The 16023-nt window shown below is 45.1% G+C and overlaps 1 protein-coding gene across 3 annotated transcripts in view; it reads right to left on the bottom strand.

The window, feature by feature from the left end:
* Positions 1-952: 952 nt before the first annotated feature.
* The window catches only part of RUNX1 (RUNX family transcription factor 1), a 318736-nt gene continuing 303665 nt past the window's right edge, over positions 953-16023 (bottom strand). For all 3 annotated transcript variants that reach the window (XM_060234284.1, XM_060234281.1, XM_060234282.1), the window contains 2 exons: positions 13767-13928; positions 953-2602 (listed from right to left, as the gene is read on the bottom strand). In XM_060234284.1, the coding sequence (XP_060090267.1) occupies positions 2109-2602; positions 13767-13928 (656 nt within the window). In that variant the 3' untranslated portion in view covers positions 953-2108. The remainder of the gene's footprint in view (positions 2603-13766; positions 13929-16023) is intronic.

Here is a 16023-nt window from a genome sequence, read left to right as displayed (position 1 = left end):
ATAGTGCCTTAAAATTTACAGTGATGTCTTCTATGTTTCAGGTGTAATAGACAACAGTGATAGTCCCAGAACAACACTCCAGTTGAGCCATTATATTAAAAAAAAAAATGAACTGGCTGCCAGGATGGATTGTTCTGTGTACCAGTTCAGAATATTATTTTCCTTTCCCAGATGTGGGCTTACTTTTGCAAGATGCTGAATATCATATAATGCAACCCAATGCACACAGGTAAATCTTGCTCAGGTCAATGAAACTTACTCTTTAATAAGTGAGTATGGGATCAGAACCCTGCTCTGCTCGAGATCCTAGATGCATTTATGTGGAACTGGGTCCCAAACTGTGACAAGCAGAGACACATCTCATTCATTTTCTTTAACCATAAACCAACCACAATAGGTTCCTAGTTTGAAGGAATTATATGTGGGAAGAGCTACTTAATTGTTTCCCCTCTAGTAATATAAATACCCATACCTTGTTCCCTTTGGGGAGAAAAGCACCAAAGAGGGGAGTAGAAAAATTTGTCCTCATGGTACTCTACCACTGAAACTCAACCCTCCCCGCAGTTTTTAACAAAGAAATTGGAGAAAGAGACATGTGACTTTCTGGCATGTCTTTTTGGTCCTACAGTTTCAGTAAGATGTCTGTCCAAATAATGGTGTTTAGGTTTAGAGCCTTAAACAAGTTCTTGCATCTTCTACTAGTTTAGAGTAGAATGTCCAGGGTTTTGTCAGATTCTGCCTCAAATACAGAAGATACTTACAAATGGGGTGTTACAGCATCCAGTTGTGTTTGATTTTACTACTCGGTTCTGTTGCCTTTAGATCTTGGTGCAGTATCCTATCCAGCTGTGCTGGGAACTCCAAGTGCTACCACAGGTATTGTTATTCAGCCACTGCCTCCCAATGTTCCCCTGTATTCCATAACCATTGTCCAAATAAAATTATGCCAAAATTTGGTGCAAAGTTCTTCTTTTATAAAACTGAGACACACAGACACCAATATATTTCTGTTATACTAGCATATAAAATAATTCTGAGATTTCAAAATGGAGAAAAAGGACTTCATTGGATATTGAGTGATGAAAGTGAAATGGAGCTAAATGTAAACAATACTTCTAAATAATTAAAAATCACATTACCCATAATTATTCCAGCCATTTTATATGTGATAATTTTAAACTTTGGTTGCTACAAAAATGCATGTGCTTATCTTTAAGCATAATTAAATAATAAAGGTATCACACAATTTTTTTTCAATGGTGAGCATAAATATTGAGTAACTCATCATATACATTTTCAGTAGTTGAAAAGGACTCAAGGCTGTTGCTCTTCTATATTAAATGAAGAATTAAATTACTCCCCCCCCCAGGAAAAGTGGGAGGATTTATGCCTTCAGATGACAAAATACAAGAAAAGCAAGCATGTTTTTTTTAAAAAAAAGATTAAATCTTTTTTTGGAAATTTTAAGGTGCCAAAAAAGGAAACAAAAAATGATATGCAAAAAAAGGATTAGTCGCATCCTAAAAAAATAAAAACAAGAAAGAATTCCCATACTCTTTGGATTATACAACTTGGTTAAAAAAAATAATTCCAGGATATAAAACCTCTCATTCACAGCATTGCTAAATCAGAAGCATTCACAGTTTCTCTCTGAGAATCTTCCTATACTTCTTTTTAACTCTCATGTCAATTAAGATCACTGAGATTGTGTTAGGCTTTAAGTCTCCAAATCAGATGTCAAACAAAACACTCTTTACAGGCTTTGATGTGCTCCAAACCTGTGTTTGAAGTCTCCAGTTCTGGAAACACAGAGATCTACTTTTCTCCATATATATATAGACAAAGTGAGTGAGTACTGCCATCTTAAATGCTCTCGTTTTCAGAAGTTCAGTCCTTGGATAAGTATACTTTTCTGGAATGTTATCACCTCACTGACTGAAATCTATTGGATAACATTGTGATACCATTCCTGGAAACACTGACTTCTGGCCTGATTGTTTTTCAGAGCAATGTAGAAACATGGCAGTGCCCACAGACATTCACAAAGAAACCATGGATATCAGCAGATAAAACATTTTAGTCCACGACCATCTTTACTAATAACTTTTTCAATATGGTCGCCATACTGCTTCTTCTAGCCTTGCTGTGGTTCCCATGTTAGTAGGGGAGTTGCTATGGCTACCTTCTGTGTCTACAACATCATTTTGATTTGGAAGATTGGGGTTGAGGAGAGTAGATCCTGTAGAAGCATTAGTGCAAGGAGGAAGAATACGTGGAGGGGACCGATCTCCGCCAGACATCATGGAGAACTGGTATGATCCTGCTGATGTTCCATAATAGAGATGATAAGAGGGGGAGCTGGTCTGAAATGGGCCACCTTGAGCCTGAGAAGAACCTGGGTATGGAGGCGGTAGATAAGTGTGGTATCTGGTAGCAGTGGTCATGGCAGACATACCAATTCCTATTCCTGAGCTGACAGGTGTTGGAGTATAGGTGAATGCTCCTGGATAGTGCATGCGAGGATCAGATATTGAAGGAATTGCAGGGAAAGGACGATCAATTCCTACTCGTGGATCACTGAATGCTGTTAGGTCAGAAGCACCTGATTTGGAGAAGAGAAAAGAGAACAATTCTGTAAATATTAAAACACATAATACTAACTACGAGAGCTACGACGAGCGGAGGCTAGGAAACGACGGCGAGGCTGGGCGAGAGGAGAACACGGAGGTGCGTCCCTAGGGCGTTTTCGATCTTCGCCCCCACTTCCCCTACTGTTTTGGGGCTTCGGACGCCCTGACTCTCGCCCCCCTCGCTTCCTCCGGCTCCTTACTCGTGCTCCCTCCACCTTCGCTCGCCTTCCCCTCCATTTGTCCCGCCCCCACCGACGGACGTGGTCTGAAGCGGCGGATCCAACGGCTTGGTTATTCCCCAGCGGAGAGGCCCTGTACGGGGCCCAGGGGAACCCAAGAGCCTGCCGGCCACAAGAGGAGAGGAATATGCTCAATTACCGACTGCACTGGTATCTGCATTCTGCCAACATTCTATCAACCGCACTTTACCAGCTGCACGTATTAACTGCACTGATTTCTGCACTTTATCAACATCTAAGACTGAATACGATTTTAAATCCTACAACCCAGAGACAATATATACTGCCACCCCTAAGGACTAGAACTTGAGTTAAATGACTGCTAGCTGCTAATGGAATTTTACTAAAGATATTTATTAATTAATTTATTGGATTTTTTAGCCAAATAATTAGTGATTGATACCTACAATATATTTATATATATTAATTTATATGTAATTATATTCATAATTTCAGCACATCAATTGGTAAGGAGGAGGGACGGTCTGTTTATTAATGGTGCTGAAATTGATCAATTTAATATTATACTAGTTAATTGGAAGGGAAATTGAGTGGACTACTAAATTAATTACTTATGATAATTGGTTAACTGGCAGCAAGTATTGGAAGAACAGACAGGGGAGGATAGAGTGAAAGCCAGGTGAGGATAATTGGGAACAACTGTGAGGAGTATACTGCGAGCCCACTCCAAGTGAGTGCAGATGTTGGCCCAGGGGATTCCAGTGCTCCTGGGGAGGGGAAGATATGACGGTGGGAATAGACAATTATATAAGGGAAGGAGACAGAGACAAACCAGTGCTCGGCCACCTTCCAGTCTACTGCCCATCCCAACGGTGGCAGGTAGTGGGCCCAAGAGGAAATGCTCGACTCCGTCACTGGTGTTATGCAACGCCAGGTCCATTAATAACAAGACCTCGACCCTTAAGGAGTTCCTGCTTAGGCAGGACGTGGACCTGGCTTGCGTGACCGAGACCTGGGTGCGGGATGGAGAGACAGTAGCTCTCTCCCAGATGACCCCCCCAGGTTACTCGGTCTTTCACCAGTCACGGAGTAACGGGCGGGGGGGGGAGGGGTGGCATTACTCATACGGGAGGCTTACTCCTTTAGGGCTCTCCCGACCCCAAAGATCGATGGCATTGAATGTGTCGGTCTGTGGTGGGATGTTGGAGAGGGGTTGGCGATCTGGCTGGTGTACCGTCCGCCTAACGCACCAGCCAGCGCCTTACCATCACTATTGGAGGCAGTGGCGGGCTGGGCATTGGAGAGCCCGGGACTTATGGTCCTGGGTGACTTCAATGTCCATGTCGACGACACGGCCTCCACTCAGGCGATGGACCTAGTGTCTTCCATGGCGACACTAGGACTCTCTCAATTTGTTACAACACCCACGCATCAGGCCGGACACACACTAGACTTGATCTTTGCGTCTGGGATTTTGGTGAACGATATCGCAGTTGAAGCGGTCCCATGGTCGGATCACCTAGCCCTTAAGGCCCGTATGGAGATGCCGCCCCAACCCTGTATGGGCGGAGAGCCTATTTTGGCTCGCCCTCGGGGCCTGATGGACCCGGAACGGTTCCAAACGGCCCTGAGGGACCCCTGGCCCACTGGCGATTCCCTCAATGACCTGGTGGAAGTCTGGCAAGATCAGCTATCCAGGGCCATCGACGAAATCGCACCCCGGCGCCCTCTGCGCCCTCGTATGAAGCTGGCTCCATGGTATACCTTGGAGCTACGCCAGCTGAAGCAAGGGCTCAGACGGCTAGAGAGGCGGTGGAGGCATACTCGGGACGAAGTGACGAGAACATCCTATAGAATGTTTATGAAGTCATATGAGATGGCAGTCAAGACTGCAAAGAAACAATACTTTGCAGCCAAGATTGCATCTGCAAATTCGCGCCCAGCACAATTATTTAGGGTAATTGGAGATCTTATAACACTGCCACAAGGCAAACCAAACGTTAGAGAATTGGAGATAGGCTGTGAGGCATTTGCGAAATATTTTGCAGATAAAATCTCATCACTCCGCCAAGACCTACCTATCACATTAGATACAGTAAGTCAGACTGAGGCTCCGCGCCTGTCTTCGGATTTACTGCTGGACCACTTCGACCCACTCAGCCTGGAAGAAGTTGATGGAATTCTCTCCGCTGCTCGCCCAACAACATGCGATCTGGACCCTTGCCCCTCCTGGCTGATTAAATCTTGCCAGAGGGAGCTTAGATGTCCTCTACGGGACATCATAAATAGATCCCTCTTAGAGGGGCGTTTTCCAACGCCTCTGAAAGAGGCCTTGGTCCGCCCCCTCTTGAAAAAATCAACAGCAGACCCGGCCGAATTGGCGAACTATCGACCGGTGTCTAATTTACCATTTTTAGGTAAAATCATCGAGAGGGCAGTGGCGTTGCAGCTACAGAGATTTCTAGATGACGCTTCTGTCCTAGACCCGTGCCAGTCTGGCTTCCGACCGGGCCACGGGACGGAGACGGTCTTGGTCGCCTTGGCAGATGACCTCCAACGGCAACTGGATCGAGGCGGTGTAGCAGTGCTGATGTTATTAGATCTGTCGGCTGCATTTGATACGGTCGACCATCGGCTACTGATCCACCGCCTCGCCGACATTGGGGTTAAGGGGTCTGCTTTACAATGGCTCTCCTCTTTCCTCATGGGTCGGGGACAAAGGGTGGCGATCGGGGGTGAACGATCCCAGAGGCGCACACTAGATTGTGGGGTGCCTCAGGGAGCAGTCCTCTCCCCGATGTTATTTAACATCTATATGCGCCCCCTTGCCCAGATTGCCAGGAGGTTTGGGCTGGGCTGCCACCAATATGCAGATGACACCCAGCTCTATCTGCTAATGGACGGCCGGCCCGCCTCCCCCCCGGAAGACCTGGATCGGGCGTTACAGGCTATCGCAACGTGGCTTAGACTGAGTGGGCTGAAGCTGAATCCGGCAAAGACAGAGGTTCTCTGTGTGGGTCGCGGCGCTCCAGGGGGGGAAATATCCCTCCCGACCTTCGATGGTGTGCAGCTAAAGGCGGCGCAACAGGTGAAGAGTCTGGGTGTCTTACTGGAGCCTTCATTATCAATGGAGGCCCAGATAACAGCCACTGCCAAGTCAGCTTTCTTCCACCTGAGGCGGGCAAAGCAGTTGGCCCCTTTCCTGGAGCGTCGGGACCTAGCAACGGTGATCCATGCGACGGTCACCTCACAATTGGACTACTGTAACGCCCTCTACATGGGGCTGCCTCTGTGCCGGACCCGGAAGTTACAGCTAGTGCAGAACGCGGCGGCCAGGCTGCTACTTAGTCTCCCAAGATGGGAACATGTGCGGCCGGGGCTACGCGAGCTGCACTGGTTACCGATTGTATACCGGGTCCAGTACAAAGTGCTGGTTATCACCTTTAAAGCCCTATATGGCCGAGGACCAGCCTACCTGAAGGACCGTCTCTCCCCGTATGAACCCCAGAGAGCACTGAGGTCAGTAGGAAAGAACAGACTGAATACCCCTGGGCCAAGACAAATTAAACTACAGAACACTCGCTCTCGGGCCTTTTCGGCCGCAGCCCCACATCTCTGGAACCAACTCCCAGAGGAGGTGCGGGCCCTGCGGAACCTTGATCAGTTCCGCAGGGCCTGCAAGACCACCCTTTTTAAATTAGCCTATGAATAACTGAAAATCCGCCATCAGCATCAACTAGAAGAGTCTCAAGGATAGCGTTTAATATGTTTTAGTTAATTGTTTTAATTCAGGCTTTTAAGGTTAATTCAATGTTTAATTTAATGTTTTTAATGTAACTGTTTTATTGTTGGTGCACCATTGGTCACCGTATTGTTAGCCGCCCTGAGCCTGCTTCGGCAGGGGAGGGCGGGGTACAAATAAAATTTATTATTATTATTTATTATTATTACATGACAGTTTAGAAGAAAAAAACTGAGCTTACTAAATTAATGTCAAATTGCCAAATTTCAAAATACAAAGTATATTACAGTTTGAGTTTATCTACAACCAGGGATTTTTTTTGTAGGAACTCATTTGCACATTAGGCCACATCCCCTGATGCCAAGCCAGCTGGAACTGCAGTCCTGTGTGTTCCTGTTCCAAAAAAGCCCTATCTACAACAAAGATTTTGTAACATAGTTGCTATTAAAGCTTTTGGCACTAGTGCTATATGGAGATACTGTCTTCTTCCCACTGTAATCATAACAATGTACTTCCCCAGAATAAATGTCAACAAACATCTACCTCATTTCCCACCACTCAGGCATCTTCTCTACCCTGAGTTGAGAAACAACTGGAATTTTTGGGACTGAAGTTTGGTGGGGTCTTCAGTGGTGTATAGTGTCATACAGTCCACCTTCCAAAGCAGCTACTTTCTCTAGGTGATCTCTATCTCCTGAAGATTCAGACACCACCTGGAGGCTGGCAACCCTAAGTGGATGTTTTTGATTGCTTTTAAAAATACCTAGGGTTTGGCTACACAATAACTGATAAATTGGGGAATGTATCAGGTAAATAATAAAAGCCCAAGTGTGGTGGCAATTCTCAGGATTTTTATTGGATGGATGTGGCTTGAGCAGGATTGGCTCACACTGTCTCTGCCGTGGCTAAGTCTACTCTCCCCTGCCCACTGCCAGCCCCATCAGGCAAGAACCTCAGCAGAAGGCCACTGACCTTCGATGGAGACAGTTCTCTCCTGACAGCGAGCTTACTGAGCAGGACTGTTTCTCCTCAGGGCCTGTTATAGGAAGTCCAGGACAGTCCATCTGAGAGCAGGCAAGGAGGTGCGAGGGTGTAAAACAGGGGAATTATTTGTGGTGCCTGGCCCCCCAGCTCCCCCCCCCCCTCCACCAGAATTATTCATGAGAAAACAGTTGGGTTCCTTCTCTTCAACCGAGGCAAAAGGAATGTTCATTCACAGCAGGGAGGGGACCTTTCCATCTACCAAATACTCTTCACTCTTTCTATTCCAATTAGGCTACAGTGGGCTCATATGACAGAATGGATTCTGAGGGAGAGGCCTTTCCTCCTGGAAAACCATTGTTGCCAATCTCCAGGTGAGGGCTGTAGAAGCTGACAGTGATTTCAAACCAGCCTAAACTATTTCACGGGGCTGTTGTTGTTCAGATCAAAGGGGGGGAGGGGAGAGGAGAGGAGAATGATATAAACTGATGTAATGGCTGAGGACTCCTCCCTATTAAACAGTCTGTCAGAGAGAGACTGTTGGTCTGAAAGGTATCACTACAGGCCTCTGAGGGAGGCTTTTCTTCCTATGGAACCACTGTTACCAATCTCCAGGTGAGGGCTTTAGAAGCTTGACTGGGTAATTTCAAACCAAGCTAACCTGCCTCACAGGGTTGTTGTTGTGCAGATAAAAGGGGGAGGGAGGAGAGGGGAATGCTGTAAGCTGATGTAATGGCTGATGACTCCTCCCTATTAAACAGTTTGTCAGAGATAGTCTGTTGGACTGAAAGGTCTCACTACAGGCCTCTGAGGCAGAACTCACTGGGCCCAGTGCTGACTATGGCTGCCAGTTCCAGGTTGGTGAGAAATTCCTGGAGATTCTGTGGTGGACTTTGAGGATGGCATAGGAATTAGGGCTTCAGAGTGGGATCTGCTGGACCCAGGTCCTTGCTGTGGAAGCTGACTGACTGATTTCAGACCAGTCACAGACTTCCAGCCTAACCTGCCTCACAGGGTTGTTGTTCAGATCACATGGGGGGGGGGAGAGAATGATGTAAACTGCTTCGGGGCCTCACCCCCGTGAAGAAAGACTAATTTTCCTATATAGAGGCTGCAGGGAGGGCACAGGTGATGGAAAGGTGAAGTCAGAGGGGCAGATAAAGGGAAGGAGATAGGCTTGCCAATTCCAGGATAAGAAATTCCTGGAGATTTAAATGGCTGGGCCTGGAGAGGGCAGGGTTTGAGGAGGTGTGGGACCTCAGAGAGGAACAATGCCACAGATGCCAAACCAACAATTTCCTCATGGGAGCCACTGTTGCCAATCTCCAGGTGAGGGCTGGAGATCACTCAGAACTACAACTGCTCTCCACATGCCAGAGATCAGCTCCCCTTAAGGTGTGTGTGGGGGGAGCGAATGCCTTCACTTTGGTGGGTGGGAAGACAGCAAGGGTGTCAGACACTCACCCAGAGGCCTTCAATGGTATCTTTTCATGTTGATGGGAAATTCCTGGAGATTCTGTGGTAGACTTTGAGGAGGGCATAGGAGTTAAGGCTTCAGCATGGGGTTTGCCAGACCCAGGTCCTTGCTGTGGAAGCTGACTGACTGATTTCAGACCTGCACAAACTTCCAGCCTAACCTGCCTCACAAGGTTGTTGTTCAGATCAAAGGGGCAGAAGAGAATTATGTAAGCTGATTTGGTTCCTCACACCCCACTGTGGAGAAAGACAGCTTATGTAGAAGCTGCAGGTAGGGGGAAGGAGATGGAAAGCTGAAGTCAGAGGCTCAGATAAAGGGAAGGAGATAGGTTGCCAACTCCAGGTTAGGAAATTCATGGCTATTTAAGGGGTGGGGTTTAAGGAGGGGTGGAACCTCAGACAGGTACAATGCCATTTCTTCCTAGGGAACCACTGGAGATCGCTCAGATTTACAACTGCTCTCTAGATAGCAGAGATAAGCTTCTCTTGAGGTGGGGAGAAGTTATTGCCTTCACTTGGGTGTTATATTTTTTCCCCCACAATGGGCCTTACTCCTAGTAGTAATATAAATTCATTGCTTCTGAACAAGCAAACTATCCATTGTTTTGTGGTAATTCTCAAAATGTGGACATGTTTTAATTCTGATTAAGATGTTTTATGAAAATCTTATCTCCCTCTAAGCTCAGGAACACCTTAAGTGGCCTGCTTCTCCCAACAATAAGTAGTGAAAATATTCCAAAGAATGTCTTCTGTGTTTAAAATGATGGTTGTACTTCAACTCTTTTGATGGAAGAACTTTCAACCACCATCTCCCTCCACCTTCAAAAAGGTATTAAAGAGATAATGGCCTCTTAAGAAAGAGCTTCTAGACAGAGTCTAATTAACTGAGATCATGGCTCTCCTTTCTTGCCAGTTATTATGAGGCATTAAAAATAGCAATAAATAAATATTTCCTTATGACAACACAACCTCAGACATGGTGTGGAGTTTGCATAAAAGGAATGTGCATGTATGGTTTGGGGGAATCAGAAGGCAGGGGAAAGAATACAAAAACAGTCTGCACTGTGACTAGATAAAAAAGCACACCAGACATATTTCATCATCAGGTCCTGAAAACTTGTCAGCCTAGAAGCTAGGCTTCTTTGATATACTTCCACACATTTCTCAGTAGATTTCTGTGACATGCTGTAGTAGTTTAAATTTCTTGATCTGTCAGGTATAGTCATTGTCTTTCCACTTAATACTCCTCTTGAACACCTGGGCATACCTCTAATAGATTAGATTTCACTTTGAAACATCAGCTGTAAACAGCTGTAAATAGGATTGTCTCATTTTCTGCACTAGGCTAACATTCAACTCCCTTAGGAGGGACGGTGGCTCAGTGGTAGAGCATCTGCTTGGTAAGCAGAAGGTCCCAGGTTCAATCCCTGGCATCTCCAAAAAGGGTCCAGGCAAGTAGGCATGAAAATCCTCAGCTTGAGACCCTGGAGAGCCGCTGCCAGTCTGAGAAGACAATACTGACTTTGATGGACCAAGGGTCTGATTCAGTATAAGGCAGCTTCATTTGTTCAACAGGTAATCATAGAATCATAGAGTTGAAAGGGACCTCCATGGTCATCTAGTCCAACCCCTTGCACAATGCAGGAAACTCACAAATACCTCCCCTAAATTTCACAGGATCTTCATTGCTGTCAGATGGCCATCTAGCCTCTGTTTAAAAACCTCCAAGGAAGGAGAGCCCACCACCTCTCGAGGAAGCCTGTTCCACTGAGAAATCGCTCTAACAGTCAGGAAGTCCTTCCTAATGTTGAGCTGGAAACTCTTTTGATTTAATTTCAACCCATTGGTTCTGGTCCTACCTTCTGGGGCCACAGAAAACAATTCCACACCTAGATGACAGCCCTTCAAGTACTTGAAGATGGTGATCATATCACCTCTCAGCTGCCTCCTCTCCAGGCTAAACATCCTCAGTTCCTTCAACCTTTCTTCATAGGACTTGGCCTCCAGACCCCTCACCATCTTCATCGCCCTCCTCTGAACCCGTTCCAGCTTGTCTATATCCTTAAAATGTGGTGCCCAAAACTGAACACAATACTGAACACAGTACAATAAGCTTAACATGGAGAAGGTGGAGTAGAAAAAAAGCTTCCCTTGAATAGCTGTGGCTATTAAAAGCACAGGAGTCCTGGTAGGAAAATAAAGCAGAAATTCTCAATTGAATCTATTGTAATGATGTTTTATGCCAGTTGTTCCTCAATGTTGGGTGATGAACCAAAAATACTGATTTACTGCTAGTAAATTCTTATGGATATGCTCTATATTTTTCTAAGAAAAAAAGAATATAGAAGTCATAATATAGGTGATCTATTATTTAGTCAATGTATAAAGGCAATTTTTTTTGATCCTTCATACTCTCTCAAAAATTGGTCTACATGTATTCCATCTGCCCCTTAAAAGGAAATTGACTATAGTCTTTTATGTACTGTGGGGCAGTGAATTTAGTGGGGGAATATAAAGATTAGAAGCTTTTTATGTGTGTACAAAATAGTGTTTGAAGTATAAATAGTATCCCAGACACAAAAAACTTCATTATAAAACCAGTTACATTTGCTTAAGGGCAAAACTCATCCATATAAATGTTTAAAAGTTACAAACAGCAAGTGAAAGGTGGTTTTTTTTTTTTTTAAAGGTTCTCTCATGGGCAGACACCATGCCCCCACAGGAACACCTCTTGTAAGCATGTTATAAACTTGCCATTCATCTGACTTATGCTGCAATTGGAAACAATTCTGGTCAAACAGAATTGGGTCAAATCTTAAAAGTTCAGAAGTCATTCATAGTAGGGCTTGTGTACAATTTCTGAATGTTGTTTACAACATTTGTGGCTGCCTTTGTTAGGAAAGAGATAAAGATATTTAAGGATTACAGCATGAAAGACCAAAATGGACCAACACACTGTTAGCTCTAACAGCACACAAGAAAGACGTAAATAAAGAACAATTTTCATTAATGTCTATAATGTCTGAATCTTATTATATTTGTACACAATATTATTGCCACGTAACATGGAGTATTAAAGCAACAGGCAGAGTACATGAAAGTCCAATGGAAAAATAAATTAATTCACAAATTCCATTATAAATTCACACTCATCAGTTCTCAGATGGAATCCATCAAGTTCATAAGAAGTCCTGTATGAAATCCTAGTCCACACGAGGATTCTAGATAATCCCTCATTCCGATGACCTCTTCCTCAGTGAACCCCAGATAATGATAGCATGTGCCAAACTATTACATATGTGGTTTTTATGTCCTCTGTGTGTTTTTTGTAGGTCCAATTAATTAGTTGTATAATTAAGTCAAAGTTTTCAAGTAATTATTTTAGACAAGGCACTGTAGCCACTTAAAGCAAATGTCTTCTATGACAATGTATATAGAACCTAATGTGTGATTTAAACCCAACTTTTGTCCAGGTGCTGGTCTGTGGGTTCATTTGTAAAGAGAACACACATTAGCTCTTTCTTACAAACAGACTTATGCACATACAGGCAGGGTATGCATGATACACTGTAACATGTGAACAGGGCTTCTGTCATTCACAAAAAACTTGTTGACAATGAAATATTATTATTTGGAATAATTAATTATAAGATTTCATAGTTGTCTCCATCCTGATAAGTTTCTGCCCCAAATTCTGTCCCTATCATGTGTCATATCACCTTTTCTACTGCGAGCGCTGCTGTGGCAAGTATTACTGCTGCCAGATGCATTTTTACTATGTACATTTTCCTCAGAAGCCAAGAAGGTCATGTGTGATATATGAACAAAGTCTCTTGCATGCAATACAGATACAACACATAAGGTACTTGCATTTGGGGCAGAAACAAAGAGGTTAGATGTTACACCAGAACATCTAATGTAACTCCTGTGACCTAGCAACAATGCATTTCATCAGAATTTTCTCTGGCATAGAAATGGCCCCCAGGGCTGTTACTGAGGTGTACTGCAACTAAGATCAAGAACCCACTGAGCAGAGTCAAACAAAATCTGATCTTTAGAGAAGCTTATTTGAACCTCCTCTGAGTTAAGAAGTCATTTTTAATCTGGTATCATTCAAAGGTTTGGAGACATGCAAGCTAAATGGTAAAGTGCCATTATACCCTATTATACTATGATAAGGTATGATGGAGTGTCCAGCAGACATTTCCCTCCCCCCACTTTCTGATGACCCTGAAGTGGGAGGAGGGCCAGGGGTCCCCTGACCCAAACTGGGGATTGGCAACCCTAGCCAATAGTGATGTTTGAAGTTTCATAGGAGAAGGAATCAAAGGGAAATGAGCAAATGACTACCACTTCAACTGGGGCCAATACTGTTGACATCTTAGGGCAACTTAAGGCTGCCCATGATAATTACGCCCCATGTACTCAAACCATCCATGCCGTCTTAAATAATTAATTTTAATTTATTGGTTTAATTGTTTTAACTATTCTGATGTTTTATTGTTGATTTTACTGTTTTAGCTTGTTGGAATCTGCCCTGAGCCCTTATGGAAAAGGGCGGACTACAAAATAAAATAAGTAAAAGAAGGCACATACAAGAATGTATCTGAGCAAATTTGAGCTGAAGTTTCTTATTTCCTTGCCAATTGACAGTATTTTCTTTAATGTCCCATCTCAGATCTTGAGACTACTGGGTTTAGCAAATAATAATAATAATAAAAATAACCAGGAACTTACTTGTCAGTCGGCTGGAAAGTTCAGCAGACAGGGATGTCATTCCACTAGCCCTTCCAGGTGAAATTGGTGTTGCTGGATGCACCGATGGAGTTGCAAGTGGTCCCAGATATTGATAAGATGGGTCATAAGGCCAAGGGGGAGATGGCTGAAGTTGCCTTGTATCTAAATGAAAAAGAGGGATAAGGAAGGGTCATTTTTTATAATGTCATACTGTCATCAAATGTTATCCCTTAAAGCAGGGCTGGAGCATCTGCCATTGTCTGATGGACTTCCTAGTGCCTGTTGGTCGCAAAAAGTGGTGGATCTTGCTCTGATCCAGCTAGGTACTTCCTATGACATAAACCAAGAGTGCACACTCAGGATTAGGGGTGTGCATTAGGTAAAGATAAATGTGAAAAAAGAGAGAAAAATGTCCATTTCAGTAATTTTAGGCTTTCATAAAGTCGAGTCAGATTCTCTGATCTGACCTGGTAGCCAAATTAAGCATACCAGAGAAAAAGCCAAAAAAAATTATTGTCTTTTTTTTCTTTGGGAATCAGGAGGATGGCAGGGGGGAAGGAGAGAAGAATACTCCTTCCTTGCATACTTCAGGGGAATCTTTCATCTTCTTTTGTCTCTACAATTAGAATCCATTAAGAGGTGAAGATTCTCAATGTGTTCCTCAATCACTCAACCATCAAGTTAGCAACTATTTTATCAGTGTGAACTCAATCAGTGCAATGGGGGGATAGGAGGGATTTGTTGCAGCAAGTTTAATTTTACTGCAAATAATAAATGCTCTAGAATGGTTAATATTTATAATTTCATACATACTCAGGAATGGATCAGCAAAGGAATGGACTTCTGAAATAAAGCAATAACTAAAAACAAGGCTAGTATGTAATTTATCTAATTTATCATCCTTTGTGTTTTCTTTAATTACACAGCATAGTTAAACTGCTTTCCTTTGTAAGGCCTAGCAGCCAGCAGGAAAGGGGTGGGGAGGGAGAGATGGACAATCTGGCCAATTAGGGCCAAAGAAGTGCATGCAGAGGCGTCACTAGGGCAGGGCCAAGGGGGCCATTGCCCCCCCCCCCTAGAGCATTCTCATTGGCCCCCTAGGGCTCTTTGAAGGCAGCAGGCGGCAAGCAATCACAGTCTTTATTGGCGGGAGACGCGGGGAGGCTCTTTCAAGGCAGTGGCGAAGCAAGAGAAGGCCGGGAGGGAAGAGGAAAGCGCAGCTCTCCGCAGGCAGGCATCAGAGGGCGAGCAGGCAAACCAGGGAAGGGAGGACGTTGCGAGCCAACCAGCGAGGGAAAGGAGGCTTTAGACGCGCGGGGCGCAGGAGGGAAGGGAAGGGGGCAGGCAGGCAGAGAGCGAGGGAGTCCCTCACGCAGGAGGAAAACAGGCGGCATCGGCCGCGCTCGCAGCAGCAAGAGGAGGAGCGGGTGAGGGGTAGCGCAGGAGCATTGCCGGCAGTGCGCATGAGCGCCAGTGCTGAAGACTCCGCACCGCAGGCGCTGCTGCTGGCGGCGGGGGAGGAGGGGGCAGGCGACGAGGACCCGAAGCGGGCTTCTTTCTCGCTGGTTCTCGCCAGGAGCGCTGAGCTCCCCCAGCCGCCGCTCTCGGCTAGCAACTGGTCTTGCACAAGCCCGCGCCGCCGCCAGCGCCTTGGGAGGGACGGACTGATGGAAGAAGTAGTTTGCAGGACGAGCAGCGCCTCTCCTCAAGTTTCGGGACGGTTACCGTCCCCAAATCTTTCGGCTTCTCCAGGCGGAGGCTTCCTTTGTTCGAACGCGAGGGATTTAGCACCTCTGGGCAGCGCACGAGGACTGCTGCTCTTCCCTCCGAGTCCGGCACACTTGGCCCCAGGGTGCAACCGACTTGGCCCCAGGGTGCAACCCACGCACTTGGCCCCAGGGTGCAACCCACCCCAGTGACGCCACTGAGTGCATGCTAGTCACAGGGGATTTTTCACATTTTGAAAATCTTCTGTGCATGGCCAGAGAGCATTACCCTGCTACTGAATTCCTTGAACATTTCTGAAGGAATACCCCAGATTCCTGTCCTGTCCCTGGCTGCAGGAAGAAGACATCTCCTGGCTTGCCTGGCAATGATTAAAAATATTTTTCTGTTAGCTCTTTTTAAATTTGCCTAGTGGGTTAAAGGGAGGACTGTTAAAGAAGGAGCTACTTTGGGTTGTGGGGAAGGCTGCCCTTGCCTAGACATTTTTAAAAAAAGTTTAATTGCTTTGTTGGGGGGCATAGTTTTGACTTCC

Source organism: Heteronotia binoei, chromosome 3, assembly GCF_032191835.1.
Source record: "Heteronotia binoei isolate CCM8104 ecotype False Entrance Well chromosome 3, APGP_CSIRO_Hbin_v1, whole genome shotgun sequence".
NCBI lineage: Eukaryota > Metazoa > Chordata > Lepidosauria > Squamata > Gekkonidae > Heteronotia > Heteronotia binoei.
This window is presented reverse-complemented; position numbering and strand designations above follow the sequence as displayed.